Here is a 17,580-nt window from a genome sequence, read left to right as displayed (position 1 = left end):
GACTGGTGGTGGGGACAATGATGGTGGTGGTGGTGGGATCCTATGGAAAATGGGATGTAAGTTCAGTCTTGAAGGGAGCCAGAAAAGCTAAGATGTGGAGATAAAAAGAGAAAACATTCCAGGCCTAAGGAATAGCTTGTGTAAATGCACAAAGTCAGAGAAGGCATATTATGTTTGAGCAACAGCAAAGCCACTATGGTTAAACTACAGGTAGGATATAATGTAAGAAAACCAAAGTCAGGAGGAGCCACATTGTAAAGGGCTTGAAATGCAAACAAGAGGAAAACATTTAAAAGAATGGCATTTCTTATAAGGAAATTAACCAAATGTGACAGTTTAACAAACTAAAGAGAAACTGTAGTTAGAAAGGACCAAGTAGAAAACCAAGAGTTGTGAACAGCAAGAAATGTGAGACAACTTACAAGACCTAGGACTGAAAAAGTTGAAGAATTAAGTAAAACCACTTTTCTACCACTTACGGCACTGTAGGACTGGCCTAATACAGGAAAAGCCAGTTTCTTTAATGATGAAATGTGATAAATATCTAAAGGATATTAGAAAATTCATTGAAATTCTAAATGTTATCATATGATAAAGTATTGAAGGAAGGAAATGGGGGTTTTACACCACAGTATAAGTAGGTCACTTCTAGTGGAACCATTACAGTAGGTCCCTGTTGCTCTGCCTAGTCTCAACGCCTCATTGTCCATCTGTCCATTCATATCTCTTACAGTTTCATTTTCTTCCAGCTGCTTCACAGTTTAATTTTTTAATCACCTTCTCTATTCCTGCTTCTTTCTCTTCCGCACTAAAATCTTCACATACATTCTATTTTCATCTTCTAGGTTCTTTTGTTTCCTCCTTTACTTTCTAAACTCCAGCTACTTTACATTTTATTATTATTTTTAGACACCTCCAATGCTACTTGCTAAATTAAAGAACAACTCAGTATCTTCTGCCTCCATTACTATTACTATTGGGTTCCTCCTTGCTTTCCTGCCTTCATCCGCTGTATTGTAAGCTCTTTGAGAGTAGGGACTGTCTTAATTTTTATTGATTGTATCTCTAGTACTTAGTACAGTGCCTGGTACATAGTAGGTGGTTAGAAAATGTTCATTATTTAGTCCAAATGATTGGACTAAAGTTGGAAGGAGATGAAGAGGCACCTAGTCCAACTCATACTTAGACAGAAATCCCCTCTCGATTATCTTAGATAAATATTTGTTACTCCTGGTGCTTGTCTTCTCCCTTCATTTTGTCTGTAATCTTTTCCCCTAAATAAATCTACCTTTTGCTAAAGAGAATGGCCATTGTGAATTTGTCACATGTCAATTTTTTTCACTGTAATTAAATGTTATTCCATTTTAAAATCTATTTCAGTTTTTTAATTAAAGCTTTTTATTTGTAAAATATAAACACGGGTAATTTTTTAACACTGACCGTTGCAAAGCCTTTTGTTCCAAATTATCCCCTCCTTCCCCCTCATCCCACCCCCCCCATATAGTAGGTGGTTTAATACATGTTAAATGTGTTAAAATATATATTAAAGCCAATATATGTGTGTGTGTATATATATATATATATATATATATATATATATATATATATATATAATATTTTGAACTAGATATTGCTTGGATTCTCAACTACTCAACCACAAGAAAAATATTTGGATAAAATGAAAAGTTAAGAAAATTGCTAAAAGAATGAGATCTCTGACTACATATATTTAATATTTCTCTTAAGATATTTTTTAAAACTTAGGTTTAATCAGAAGCCATAGCAATTGTTCTATAACACTGCTTTCTAAGTTTAAGGTTACAGATACTAAGTGGTAAAGATGAAATTTGGACCCAATCTCTAAACCAATATTTCCACTACAAATACAGCAGATCAATATATACAAAAAAGAGTAAGAACATCTCGACAATCATTCTTTTATTGTTCATTGTACCTCTAAAACTTTGAGGTCAAATAAGGTAATCTCTTTTTTACCCATCTCTTTCCCCTTTCCCCCCCTCCCCCTAATAATTTTATTTTATTTTATTTTGGAACATTGGAAGCTTCCAATTTGACAAGGAAAGGGAGAAAAATTGGTTTTGGCAACTACAAACTTATACAGCTCAATAATGTAGGTTACCTGATTGTCTTTCTTGGGTGAAACAGGCATAGGGGTGGATTCCTCTTGCATCTTTTCTGCCATATTTATGTCTTTTTCCTTTTCTTCATTATCTGATGTATCTAAGAAAGGAAGAACAAAACAAGGTACATTAAAAATCATGAAGAAGAGAAAATGATTTCCCTTTTCTTCAAACAGAATAGATGAACAAAAGGAAGAGCATTCATTAAACACTTACGAACCAAGAGTGCTAGGAATACAAATACAAATCCCCTAAAACTCTTGCCCTAAAGAAGTTTATGTTCTAATGGAGAGTTCAGTATCTACAGGAGAATACTGACTATGGAGGAATTTGGAAACTTACAGCAATGGTTAAGGGAATCAGAGGAGGGTAGACTGGCAAATTTAGACCTTTAAAGAATATATTGTTTAATTTCAAATCAATTTCTTGAATACCAATGATGTATTTCAGTTGGCAGTTTCTAATGGCTAAATTAGTCACCAGGACTTTTCCAGTCATTTGAAATCGACACTTAAGATATATCATCAGTATTTAAGAAGTTGATTTGAAATTAAATAATATATTCTTTAAAGGTCTCTTAAGCCTGTAAGACCTATGAAGAATGAAGACATTAGGTTTAAAAAAATTTTTTTTTATATTCCATCTTCTACAGGAAGCCTTCTCCCACTCAATGCCTTCTCTTTTAATGATTTCATATTTATTTTGTATATAGCTTGCTTTGCCTTAATTTGTTTGCAAGTAATCTTTCCTCATTAGATTGCAAACTCCAGGAGGGCAAGGATTGTCTTAATTTTACCTCTTTTTGTATCCCCAGTGCTTATAAAAATACTGTGAAAATGTGTCAAATTCTTGCTCCAAAATTTATGTAGGAAACCTGATAACATATAAAAAAGAAAAATTTCATTTTAGTGAAACTTGTATGAAGTAGTTTGTTTCTTTAGTAGTAGTTATCTCTGCCATTATGTAGATTGTGACAAAAAAACAGACTCTTCTGAAAAGGGATTTTTATCTCTGTGATTTCCATTAAGACAGTAGTCAAAAAGAGTCGGGGCTCTAAAATTATCAGGCTGCAGGACTTTTCCCATTCCCCTCTCCAACTCTCCAGGTTTAATAGCTTAAGTGTCAGGAAGCCTATCAAATAGATGCCTCTTCTTTCGATCCCAGAAGTCAATCAATCCTGAGCAATGAATCCAACAGAGAATAGCCAGGTCTTTTCTTCACTCCTCCAAAAACCAAAATGTCTCTCTGGAGGTACTAAAAGATTTCACTAAAAGAAAATACACGACTTCCACGGCTGGAGACAGCTAGACTAAAACAAGAAGTAAAGTACTATCCTGTTTCTAACTCAGGCCAGAAAGGGCAGAGATGAATTAGAAGGATGAGCAAATATCCATCACCTCAGACCTTTGCAGAGAATCTGGGACTAGCTTCCTAGTGGGAATCACATTTTTTTCCTCTGTGGTATGAAAAAAAATGATTAGAGCTTTTTGTTTTCCAAAGCTTTGTCAAGAAGTGTAGGAGCCAAAGATTCTGTTTTCCAAACTGGGAAAAATACAATTTTACACTTAGAAGTAGGATACATAATTTTCTCTGTAGGATATAGACAATAACATCACTGAACAGCTAAAAGTGAATATTGCAATAAATGAATTGGGGCATCTAGGTGGTCACTGGATAGAGTGTCAGAACTGGGAGTTCATATCCTGTCAAGACACTAACAACATGATCCCTAGTAAATCATTAAAACCTTTCTCAGACTCAGTATGCTCATCCATAAAATATGGATAATAAATGTATCTCACAAAGTTGCTGTGAAGATCAAATAAGATATGTTGAAATGCTTTGCAAACCTTAAGGCACTATATAAATGTTAGCTATTATTGCATACATATATGTAAGGGACATTTTTTGCTCATTTTTGCACATACAGAGAAGGCTAATGATACCTTCATGTCCCTTCCAACATCCCATGACTTTCTGAATCCATTCTGTCAGATTCGATCACATTTTACCTGTCTGGTGCTGTAGCATACCTCTGGAAGTGAGTTGTCTATTGTTTGGGTAATGGATACTTCACGATGCTACAGACACAACTGTCCTTTAAAAAGCCCAAAGTTTTGATGACATATATCATCCCCAAGGAGCAAGCATGTTAAACTTAGCCAAGATATCCTGTTCTGGGAACAACTCCTCCAAGATTATGCTCCTGATTCCATGTGTGACTCCCACAAGTATTAATTAGAGAAAAGCATAGTTCCCACATTCAAACAGCATGACCACAAGGCTGAATAATGCAAAAGCTGTAGAGCCAAAAGACCAATACAGATCACACTGCAGTTCGTGAATTATTTTCAGAGGGAAAAAACGCAGGACTAGAGAGGCTCTGCCAATGGATAAATATCCCCCAAGTCTGGATTCATCCCAGTGATCTTTTATCTCTTCCCATATTTTCTGTCTCTCTCTTCTCTCTGTTTCTGTTTCTGTCTCTTCCTCTTCTCAGTTTTTCTCCTGACCTGGATTTACCGTAAGTGGTATCTTGATCCTTTTTTTACTTGGGCTTAAATCCTGGCTTTGTTAATCATTACTTGAGTGATCTAAGAAGTCTTAAGCTTTCTGAAACTTAGCTAACTCAGGTAAAATGAAGGGATTGTATTAAATTATTCTGAATGTTCCTTCCAGCTCTAATTGGAATGAATATCTGGTTCTGGAACAGCCCCCTTTTAGGGTTATGCATAACATATAAGTAATTTCAACTGAACCTTTATGAGTGAATTTACTCATGAAAAGTGTCGGTTTAAAAAGATTTTATTATTTATTTATTGTCAGTTTTAAAAATTCTGACTTCCAAATTTTATCCCTCCCTTTAAGCCCCTCCTTCATTCATTGAGAAGGTAAGCAATGAGATATCAGTTATACAAGTGAAGTCATACAAAACATATTTCCTTATTAGCCATGTTGCCAAAAGAAAGGCAAGAAAAATAAGTGAAGAAAATATATATCAATATGCATTCAGATTTCATCAACTCTCTCTCTAGAAGTGCATAGATTTTTGTTGGAGAACTTTGCAAATGGTTATCATAATTATTATGTTTAATGAATGGGCAATGCTTTGATATTGGAAAGCAATAAGATATACATTTTTTGATTTGGTATGGAGAAAAAATTAAGCTGATGTTCTCGAAGTAAAGAACTGAATCTACTGAGCCTTGTTAATAAAATATTGACTTTTCCTCTTTGATCATAAATCATGGAAATGACTAAGTGGATCTAAAAAAAAAAAAAAAAAAAACAACAACCCAATAATCCAGAAAAACATGTAGCCCTATGTATTGAGACATAAACCTCATCAAGTGATTGTTTCACAAGAAATATTTTAAGAGAACTTTATAAATCTGGATTCTAGTATGCTGGATTTGCCTAATTACATTCCTCCTCCTTCATGGGATAATGATATAGGAAAAAAGTATTAGATTTGGAGCCAGTAGAGCTATGGGTTCAAATCTAACTTATAATGCTTATTAAATCTGTCATTTAGTCCCTCAAGCCTCAGTTTCCTCATCTCTAAAATACCTATAAGATTCATTTAAAAGAACTGTTGTAAAGGGCAAATGAGGTAATATAAATTAAGTGAATACATAAACGGTATGGGGGCAACTAGATGACAGTGGATAATGCACTGGACCTGGAGTCAGAATCTGGCCTCAGACACATCCTAGTTGTATGACACTAGGCAAGTCACTTAAGCCTCTTCACTTCAATTTCCACATATATAAAATGAGCTGGAGAAGAAAATGCCTAGAAAACTCTGAATGGAGTCATGGAGAATTGGACACAACTGAAAACAGCTCATGTTAAGAACTGCTAAGGGTCTCCTGAACTTGTCTTTTTGAGTTGCCATATTTTCCAAAAACTTTATTAGACCCAGAGCATTTAGAAGGCCCTGAATGTGTCAAGGTTGAAATACCCCCAGCTTTCATACTATGTTGCTTGAATCCAAACTAGACATCTTGTGTATTCTTGGGAGTAAAGATGGGCCACAGTCAGTCTGCACCAGGCTGAGAAATAGCTTGTACAGTTGGGACCCTTGTAGTTAAGCAGGCCCTCCTATATTCATAATCAAGCAGTTCCCAAAGGAAAAGAATGGCACTTTTGTCATTGCCTTGCTCCTCTCTCCATACCCCTTCCCCCCCCAATCTCTTTTTGTGTCTATGTCTCTCTCTCTCTTTTTTTTTTTGGGGGGGGGATTGTTCCCATCTTTACTGAACCTTTTCCTGTCCATGCCATGCCCCTTTATGTGGAGATTTCCGAATATTTCCTCCTTCCTTTGTTCTATTGCCCTAAATATGAAAAATTCTATATGAATTGTAAATTCTTAGATTTCATATGCATGTTCATTTCTATTATAATAAACCTAGTTTTCACGTAAATTTTAGGAAGTTGTGATTGCCTGTTTACAATAATCATAAATGCTATATAAATGTGTACTACAATGAAGACGATATTGGAAGGAGGAATAAATCATGGAAGGACTAAGAACTAAAGTGTATCATGGGAACACTGCCTCTCTCCCTGCCTCTGTCTCTCTGCTCTCTCTTTCTCCCTCCCATCATCTCTCTTCCACCCCCTTCTCTAATCCACTCTCCTTATCCATTTCTAACTTGTACTACATTATGAACTCTGTATATCTCTGGTCTCTCTGCTCTAAGATAGCCAACATTTACATACTTCATTAAGGTTTACATATATAATGCAAGTAAAAAAAAGTTTTCCATGTATTACTTCATTTGAACCTCACAATAATCTCCCCATGCTCCATCCATTGCACCATCTACCTGCCTTTATAGTAGTCTATTGTTCTCTAGAATCAAAATATTTATATAATCAATAAATAACATGAACAATGGGGAAAAGAAGCTTGGCAAGTGAAGCCAGCTCATCCCCAGTTACATTATGAAACTGGAAGGAGAATGAAGAGACCCAAAAGAGCTGTCAAGATTCCTCTGACAGATAGTCCTGTCAGTCATTGACAGTGGAACCAGCATATTTAGACTCTAGCACCACAATCTCTGATGAGGAAGGGGCCAGAGCTATTCTCACACACCAGTTTTATAGGTAAGGAAACAGGCTTAGAGAATTTAGAGATTTGCTTTTGGTCACACACAGTATCTATGAGAGGTGGGATCTGAACTCTTGTCATCTCCTAACACCAAATCAAGCAATCTTTCCCCTACACTCTGCTGCCTTATTAAAACCACAGCTGTCAAAATAATCTTTCTTATGCTTGGCCTGGCCATGTCACATAGCTGGTTAAAAAAAAACTTCAATGACTTCCTACTGCCTATAGGATAAAATATGAGTTCTTTGGTTTGGCTTTTAAGGCCTTCCATAATCTAGCTCCAACTCAGCTTTATTTCACATTACATTCTTTGAGATGCTTTTTTGGCCAAATTAGGTTGCTATCTGTTCCTCTGTTAAATTCTATATTTGCATAGATAGGAATCCTTTTTCTGGAACACACTTCTTGTAATCTACTTTGCTTGAGTTTGAGGCTCAAATATTTCCTTCTAAATGAACCCTTCCTTCATTTATCATTCAGTTAAAAGTGACCTCTTCCTCAAATATTCTTTTTTTTTTTTTTTTTTTTAAGATTAAACATGAGGAATTCTTCGACTCATATTTCCACATTTGTCATGCTATAGAAGAAAAATCAGGTCAAGGGGAGAAAAAAAACACAAGAAAAAAAAAAAAAGAAACCCAAGCAAACAACAACATAAAAAAAGATGAAAATACTATGCTCTGATCCACATTGTCTTGATAGTTCTCTCTCTAGATGCAGATGGCACATTCCATCACAAGTCTACTACTAGAATTACCTTCCTCAAATACTCTTTTTTTTTCCCCTCAAATACTCTTAATTGCACTTTCCTTTGCTTCCATTATATTTTACCTTTTCTCATATTTGTTTTTGCACATGTCACTTTTGTACCTTTCAGAGCTCAGCAAAGGTGACCAGTATATTGTTGTTTATGACTTCATGGACCATATCATGCCAGTACTGTACATGGAGTTTTCTTGGCAAAGATACTAGAGTGTTTTGCCATTTCCGTTTCCAGACTGGCAAATTTTAGTTGTTTAATAAAAGTCTGCTGAATGAAGGAAGTAATGATATCTTTAAAAGGAAATGATTTTCTCTTTTTGTGGAGTCCTTTTCAAATATGACTACTACTGATGTGAGTGCCTATCATATTGATATATAGAGCCCATCATAGAGTTCACAGCTCAATTAGCACATTGATATGTCTCTGTACCCTTTCTTTCCCAGATAGAGACACAGATTCAGACCTTGGGAGCTCACTGTTTCAAGAACTGAACTGTTACAACTATCAAAATGGGGCTGTCCAGCTAGATCTATAAAACAGGATACATTTTATAGGAGCTAAGAAACAGCAATTTCCCCATTCCAGCCTTAAAAAGGGGGAACAAGCCTTAAGACTCAGAATATATATTAAGACTATGCAGAAAGTTTATTTACTTAAGGAAAAGTGACATGTAGTTAGTTAAGTGTTCAGTTTATGAAAGATAATGGCTTGGTATGTGAAAATAAGAGGGTAAGAAGGATGTATACATAATCATTTCAACAAGTTTCCATTTGTGATTAATGGAAAAAAAAAAAAGGAAACAGAAATAAACACAGAGTGAAAAAAATGGGTGGAGGGCATCTGAACTTTAAATTGAGGCGAAAAGAACTACATAAAAACTTTGGGGAAGAGGCTACAAAGAAATAACTTCCATTCCCTCCAGTCATTTCTTTAGTAAAACAAAGACACTATTAAATAAAGACAACACTAGTCTGCAGAGAAAGAATGAAAACATGGAAAAGTCAGTTAAATATAACAATCTGTGAGGATTGAATTTCTCTAAATAGGATGGAGAAGATCCCTATAGTACCTGGTAAAGAGATTACAGACCCTCTTGCTTTTAGGGAATGCTTAGAAACAGGTAATAGACAAAGACATAGATTTTACTTTCCCCCAGACTGTTCCATATTGGGATTTAACTAGATATATTTTTAACATAATTAAACATTTACTGAACTCCATTTATGTGGTTATTACTCATATTGCAAGATTCTATGTATTTTCCCTAGAGGCAGCTACCATGTTCTACCTTTAAAAAATGTTTCAATGTTCATAAAAAGACTAATGTTATTATAAAAATGATTTATTCCTTGTCTCGATCTACTTTCATATTCTTTGTTTTTCTAAAAAGGAGAAGAAATAGTAATAAAATACCCATTCTAAAAAGTTATATAAAGCACATACAAACATATATAATATTAAAACAGAAGAATTATGCAGATTTAAAGGTCTTTTTCCTATGTGTAAAAAATAGAAAATGATCCTACAAGTGATAAACACAGGCCTACCATTCGTAAAGAGTAGTTAACATGAGATAATTTATGTTAAGTACTTTTCCAACCTTAAGGTGCTATATAAATTTTACCACTTGTTCTTATTGCTCAACCAAGTGAAGAAATGGTGAAAATGAATCACTTTTGAATTGGCAGGAAACATAGGGCTGCTAATGGTAGCTACAGAATTGTGTTTGCTTGTTCTGAGCTCTCTGAGATGCAGCTTCCTTCTTGTTGTCCAGTCTTGTCTGGCTCTATTTGGCTCCATGAACATTTTTTCCATGGAGTTTTCGTGGCAAAGATACTGGGGTACTTTGCCCTTTCCTTCTCCAATGTGTTCCCATTTTACAGATGGTGAACTAAGGAAAATAGAGGTTAAGTGACTTGTCCAGAGTCACAAAGCAAGTATGTGCCTGTGGTTGTATTTGAACATTTTTCTGCTTCCAAACCTAGTGCCTTACTTAGTTGCCCCAGCTTCTCTCTTAAGCATCTCCAAATAGGAGATTGAAAACTCTAGATCTCTAAAACTTCCTCAGCAGACCTCTACATTAGTTGTGGCTCTAATGGGGAGAGGGATAGGGGCTCAGCAGAATCTAAAATATACCACTTTTATAGTCCTTATCATGTTTTGTCAAAAATGAGATACATATTGCTACTCCGAATTTCTGCAGGAATTTTTCATTGTAGAAACAAAAGTGGGTGAGATCCTGTTATTTCATCAATATTCTAAATACTTCCGGGGATTCAGAAAAATGATACACATTACTTCTACATTTGAAAGAGTGGGAATCTTTTACAGAGAGAACACATTTATTTTTCACTAACACAATTTTCAATGGTAAACATTAAGACAATTTTTCTTATTTTTGCTCATTTGTGTCTAACTCTACATGATCCCACTTGGGTTTTTTTTTTTTTTAGACAAAGAAACTGGAGTGGTTTGCCACTTCTTTCTTCAGCTCATTTTACAGATGAGGAAACTGAGGCAAACAGAGTTAAGTAACTTGCCCAGGATCACACAGCTAGTAAGTGATCTGAGGCCAGATCTGTACTTAAGAAGATGAGTCTTACTGACTCCAGGCTCAGTTCTCTGTGCACTAGCTGCTCAACACAATTCTTGATTTTTTTTTGCCAGATAAATTTTTTTAAATCCCTGAAAAAGTGTCGCCTGCTACATATTTTGCTTCATGTAGGACCCATGTTGAAGATTTATCTTTAATTACTTCAATGATTTTAAAAAAAAATTATTTCTGATACTTGCTGTTACTTGTCCTCCACCCCCCAAAGATATTCTCTCATATTAGGCCACTTTCTACTTTTCAAGTTTATCAAGGGAAGATGTACAGCACCAACACTGTTCACTCTGTAATTATTGGTCTCCTGAATCCCAACTTCATTCTTCTCTGAAATTTCCTCTATTTTAATTTATATGTAGTAAAAGAGAAGACTAAATATGCACATCCCTTACTTTATTTATTCCTATAAATTTCATGGAAGTCAGGATAGCCCCTTCAGTCACAATAAGAGTCTAGAAGAGTCACCTAAGTTGTCAGGGAGAAGATGCCAGTAAGGAGAAAGATAATAGTGACAGATGAACAGACACTTGGGACCCAGCAGTATGCTCAGTTTATTCATAGTACAGTGCATATCATATGAGACTGAGCTAATGAGGTGGCCGATTAGATTTAGGTGGCAGCCTAATTACAATTCAGTTTGTTAGTTGACCCATTTGAACATTTACTTCATTAAAAAAAAGGATAATCAGACAATGACTTAAGATAGACACCTTGCCAATTTGCTTAAATCTTAACCCTTCTCTTTGATATCTAGTGACAGTGGTCTCTTTGCTGTTTCTTGGACAAGACACTCCATTCCTAAACTGACATTCTGACTGGCTTATCCTTGATCCCCAGTCCCTGGGACACTTTTTCTTTTCACTTCCTGATTTCTTCAAGTTCCAGTTAAAACCCCACCTCCTTGCTAAAACAAGTATTTTTTTAAATTTTTCTCTCTCAATTATATGTAGAAAAAATTTTAAATATTAGTTTTTTAAAACAGTTTGAAGTACAAATTCTTTTCTCCTTCTTTTTCTTTCTCCTTGAGACAATTGAAGCAATCTAACACAGATTACACATGTGCTGTCGAGCAAAGCATATTTCCATATTAATCATGAGGAACTCTTCCTCCCACATCCCCAAAAGAAGTTTTTCCTGATAAATACCTTAATTCAAGTACCTTCCCTCTGTTGATTATATTCACTTTATGCTTGTAAATCTCTTATTTGAACATAGTTCTTTGTATGTTGTTTCCTTCACTAGATTGGGAAGCTTCAAAAAAGTAGGACTTTTTTTGGCTTTTCTTTGTTATCCCTAGCACTTAGCCTAGTGACTGGCACATAGTAGGGGTTTTAATAATTGTTTACTGACTGACTGACTAAAGAATACACTTACAGATATAGTAAGCTATTCCTTTTCAGGATTGTACATTTCAGGCCCCTAGCTAAAAAGACTGCTGAGTAAAGTCTAAGTCACATAGAATATTATTATGTGATATGAGTGGAGGTATAAGAGTAGTGTCTATAGTGACAAAATCTTTGATGTTTTTTAAGTATTCAAGTTTAATCTAAATGGATAAAAAGGGAACACACTAAAGAATTGAGGTTGGGCAATAATACCCCAATTTGTACTTGCTAGCCATCACTGCTATTTTAATATTCAGGGAACTCTTAAAACATGCTGTGCACCATTTATGTGGCAAGCTTTCTCTCCTAAATGCATTTACCTTCTAAGTAGCATTGTACATATGTCACATAAGTAGAACAAAAGAAACACACACAAAGAGGCAGAGGGATTGGATCATAACTGTAGGTATTGGGAATGCTTGGGTGAAGAAACTCTTCTAATGCAGGCTGGCACCTTATCAGAAACCTGGAGTCTTAAAGATTTGTTTTAGAGTACAGATAAGTTAAATGACTCACTGCAAGTCCTAGAGTGATTATGTATGAGGCAGAATTTGAACAATTCTTCATAGCTATGGGGCCAGCTCTCTGTTCATTATGTCATGCTAATTTTCTATACACATTTATCCTTTCTGAAGGCAAATGCTCAGGTTTGTTAAAAATTTAAGTCTTATAGCAGTTGAAAGTTTGCAAAATCGCTTTATCCTAAACCAACTCTATGAGTTAAATATATATTTTTGGCACTTAAAGGCATACTCTAACAACTTTACTCATTTCCCCCCATAATATTCCCTTAGGGTCAGAGAATACTTAATAAAAAGAAACAGCATTTCTAATATTTATATATCCAAGACAAGGCCAAGCACTAACCACTATCACCTTTTTCTTTAACCCTAGATATATGTGAAAAGTAGATGGAGATACTCACCTTCCCGAGTTTAAATCCAGCCTCAGATGCTAGGTGACTTATCTTTGGCAAATCACTTAACTGTGTTTGCCTCAGTTTTCTCAATTGTAAAATGACATGATACTCCAGTATCTTTTGCCTAGGTGTAAACCTGACCATCACAAGTAATAAACAAGTTAATGAATTTCATTTTTTATACTTTTAATTTCAGGAATCTATTACAGGCAGCTAAATGGCTCTGTGGATAGAATGCTGGGCTTGGAGGAGTCAGGGAGACTCATCTTTCCAAGTTCAAATCTGGCTGCAGGAACTTGTTATCTGTATAATCCACCCTGGCCAAGTCACTTCACCCTGTTTTTGCCTCAGTTTCCACATCTGTAAAATGAGTTGGAGAAGGAAATGCTAAACTAATACAGCATCTTTGCCAAGAAAACCCCAAACAGGATCATGAAACCTGGGAATGAATGGAACGACAATTTCTTGACTTGCGGCCTCATGCTCTACCCACTACCTGCCTTTAGAATGATTCTTTGTTCTCTAGAATCAAAAGATTTTTATAGTCAATAAATAACATGAACAGTGGGGAAAAGCTTGGCAAGAGACCAGTGAAGCCAGCTCATCCAAGAACAGTCACGTTATAAAACTGTGAGGAGACTAAAGAGACCAAAAAGGGAGAAGAGCTCTCAAGAATTCCTGTTCTGTCTCTCTAACAACAGAAGCACCAAGTTAGACTCTAGCCCCATAGTCCCTGATATCCTATAGGAGAAGTATAAAAATAAAGACAAGAAATGAGGTTCCCTTTAATTATCATATGGTATGATTCTATGATTTTGAAGGGCTGATACAGTTAAATTCAGAATTATCCACAAGGATTACTAAATAAGGGTGACTGACAGAACCCATAGGCTTGGAGGACTTTAGACTTTGGGATTACCAAGCTAACAACTCAGAGAAGAAGTTGTTGATAGAGATGGTGTTGCTGGAAAAAGAAGGCCTAAGTCTTTTACACATATAATATATACTACTGTCTCACCTTTAAGACTTGGCATTATTAGTTAGGCAAAGTGGTCGACTACCCCCATTCTCTTCCCCTTTTCTAACATATCAATTATTGGTGATGGTGGAAGAAGGGAGAACCATCTGTATAATTGGCCCCAGATGTACTCACTCAGTACTACGGAGAGTTCTGGTCTTCCCACATAGGGTAAAAAAAGGATGTAGAAGGAAAAAAAAATCACCCACTGAAGTTGAAGGGATGATCAGGAGATCAAAGCTGCCTTACCTATGCTACGTCTTCCAGCCCAATTCCACATGAAAGACTGGAAGGAGAAAGACAGATTCCTCTAACTGAAGTCAGTGGCAAAAAAACAGAGGATGAATTATTGCATCTTTTTACAATGTCAATGACATCAGAGTCAAAGGCAAAGGGGGGACCCCCAAACTCAGTACTCTAACTCCCAATTCTCAAGTTATTGTTAGACCTGAAATTTTTGTCACCGTAGAGATTTTATTTTGGAAAAATGCCAAAACATACTTTTAGTCATATTTAAATAACTGGAACATGAAAAAAAACACTAAAAAAAAAAAGCCATATAAACCATAACCAGATGCTCTCAAGTTGCCCTTTCCATGTACATAGCACCTTCCATTCAGTCTGGGATTCATTTTATTCATTTCTGGAATGTAGCCACATTAGGGAGAAAAATAGTAATTAAATAGGAGTTGTGGCAATGCCACATAACACCTCTAGACAGGAAGTAAACAGGAACAGTATATCCGATTCTCCCTCTCAGTAGGTTTGCATAACCTTGGCCATTATGATACCTTAGATTTTCGGAAAAAGCAAATGGGATGCTGGCATGAAGTCAACAAACCTGCAAACTGAAAATTATGTCAGGGCTACAGTTCCTATAAAAAGCACGAGAGTCACAGATGATCAAGTAGACCAGGATAGAGGTTGCATAGCTCACCTGAGAGATCACACTTCTTTGTAGCTCTGGTCCAATTAATATTAGGCAAGGGCAATGACTTGGGGGTTTGGGGAAAAAATGGGAGAAATAATTCATGAAATGATGCCCAAGCTGCTTATAAACACAGTCCTGTGGAAATGCTAAATGGAGGAATAAAAAGTTAGCGTGACACTTTTTCCCCCACTGCCACTAGTTCCTGTAAGCTGTTGGATTGCTGTCAGAGTCTTCTCATTTATTCGTTTAACTAGGACCACCCTGCCTCGATTTGAGAGGACTCAGAAAGTGGAGCCCTGCTGTACGTGTGCAATTGGAAAGTTTCAAAGTGGCTGTTGTTGAGCATCCAGTTTGGCACAAAATGCTTTTCTGAATTAGGAAGGCAACTTATTTTTCATTTAGTGTCAAGATATTTGGGATTAAAAGAGTGCTAGACACTTAAAACATGCTATCATGGAGACAATAACATGTTTATTTTTAGAAAATATAGAAAATATCACCTCAGGCATCAGAAGATAAATAAAAGGAGAGAGCATAGTGTAGTCTAAAGAGAATTGGGTTTGAAGTTGGAGAAGCCAAGTCTGAATTCTGGCTCTAGGACTTATTGGGCTTTAACTTCCTCATCTATAAAAGAGGGAGTTGAAGTTGATCGATGGTATTATCACGAATAAATGCAATAAAGAAAAGCTGAGGTATATACTCTAAGAACAATTAGTTTATTAACTTTGGGTCAGACTGGTTTCGGGAAGGCCAGAGACCCCAGTGAGGAAGGGAGAAGAATCCCTCTTTATTCTCACTCAGGAAAGGAGGTGATTAGTATCAACCTCTTGCTTTGATCAGTAATTTCCAGCTGCTCCTAAGAAGATCCCTGTGAACTCCAGAAGTTTCTAACCATCCCTGCTCCCAGACAGATATAGTTCCAAGGACATTTCTGATACCCTATCCTTGTAATCCCTCAATACCTTCAACTCTCTCTTTCTGCAGTTCAGCTGTTCTGTGTATCCAGATTATATGCCCTCCTGCTCTTTCCCAAAACTATGCCCTATAAGGATCCCCTTCTTCCCTTCCTCCTTGGCATCCCTGTCAGAATAAAACAGGGTGTTGTCTTGAATTTCAGTTACTTGACCCTGAATAAATGTATTAACTTATTCACTGATCACCTAGTTAATCTGAGTATTTCCCCAAGACTGACAGTAGTTTTGGAAACCTTATAATTGGCTATACTAGGAAAAGTGAGTCAGAATCCAGATGTGGCGAATCCCAAGCCTTTCTGACAATTTGGAAACTTTAATTGTTTCATGGGACTCATCTGCTTCTTGTAATCTTGGCCAGGAGATCAGAATCACCAAGTAGTTTGTTTTCTGGGGCAAGATCAAATCTCTCCTAATTGCACAAGGACAGAGGAAGGACAGACTGCTTGACTTTTGCTAGGATGGCACCAAGTTAGGCTAGCTGGGGTTTCCATGACAAGCAGATGTTCTCAGGGCTAATTTCATGAATGATAACATTCCCTTTCAACCACAACTTTAAACTAAGTCAGAGGGAAAACTACTTTCTAAGCAAGGTGAGTACAGGTAGATATTAACTCAACTATAAAAATCAATGTAATATCAAAACAATCATATTGTAAAATCAATACAGTAAAAATCAAAGATAATATTAATTATTATCTTTTCATGGTGTTCAGGTATTGAATCCATAAGATCCCTCCTAGCTCCTAATTTTGTATCTTATGATCTATCAATGACTCTGATTCAGAAGTCAATGGGGAAATTAAGGTATGCGTGTGTGTGTGTATGTGTGTGTGTGTGTGTGTGTGTGTGTAAGGGGATATAACATACTAGAATTATTCCTTTCTTTTCTTCCTCACCTCCCCTAATCAACATTGCATTGTTGAAAAGTGGATGAATATAGAGCAAAAACACTTGTGCAGTAAGACAAATTGACAAGGCTACTGGGAAATTATTGCCATTAGGAGAGCATTATGTAATAGTATCAGAATAGAATGCTTTAGGAATGCCTCCTAGCTGAAGCAGCTGACCCTTGGTATTCTGGCTCATTGGGGTACATGAAATAGATCCTGAAACCTGGATCAAAGTACAGATATATGCAACCCAAAGAATTAGCAGTTCCATTTCTCATATTAAACAACAGCACAACAAACACACAGTTTTTAATTGATAAAAGTGAGAAGTTGGAATATTTGTATCTGTAATTCTGAAATCCTGAGCTTAAGCACATTACATGTTTTCTTCTTTCCAATTTTCTTTTTTCTTTGGGGTGGGGGAGAAAGGGGACAATGGGATTAAGTAACTTGCCCAGGGTCACACAACTAGTACATATCTGAGGCAGGATTTCAACTCCAATACTCCTGACTCCAGACCTAGTGTTCTATCTACTGTACCACCTAGCTGCCCCTATTCAGTTTTTTAAATGGTTTTAAATGTCACCTTTTCTTACTTATTCAAATAATGCCCTAGTTCATAGATTAATTAGTACTCTGTCATTATACTTTTGCTATTAATGATAGCTTCCATCAGGTAAAGTTACAGGCAGGGAGATGAAATTATGTTCAAAACGGACAATCTTACAGCTATCTGAGTGAAGAGCAGTGTGGTTAATTAGACAAAGAGATAGCCTTAGAGTCAGGAGGACTGATTGTATGATCTTAGACTAAAAACATTTAACTTCCCAAGTAA

At 36.1% G+C, this 17,580-nt stretch overlaps 1 protein-coding gene across 1 annotated transcript in view; it reads right to left on the bottom strand.

The window, feature by feature from the left end:
* The window catches only part of CMSS1 (cms1 ribosomal small subunit homolog), a 402,077-nt gene that overhangs the window by 40,502 nt on the left and 343,995 nt on the right, over positions 1 to 17,580 (bottom strand). Inside the window, exon 2 of the mRNA XM_051990598.1 lies at positions 2,141 to 2,241. Within this exon, the coding sequence (XP_051846558.1) occupies positions 2,141 to 2,241 (101 nt within the window). The remainder of the gene's footprint in view (positions 1 to 2,140; positions 2,242 to 17,580) is intronic.

The sequence above is a fragment of the Antechinus flavipes genome, chromosome 3, assembly GCF_016432865.1.
Source record: "Antechinus flavipes isolate AdamAnt ecotype Samford, QLD, Australia chromosome 3, AdamAnt_v2, whole genome shotgun sequence".
NCBI lineage: Eukaryota > Metazoa > Chordata > Mammalia > Dasyuromorphia > Dasyuridae > Antechinus > Antechinus flavipes.
The sequence above is the reverse complement of the archived record's forward strand: the minus strand, read 5'-3'. Positions and strand labels throughout refer to the sequence as shown.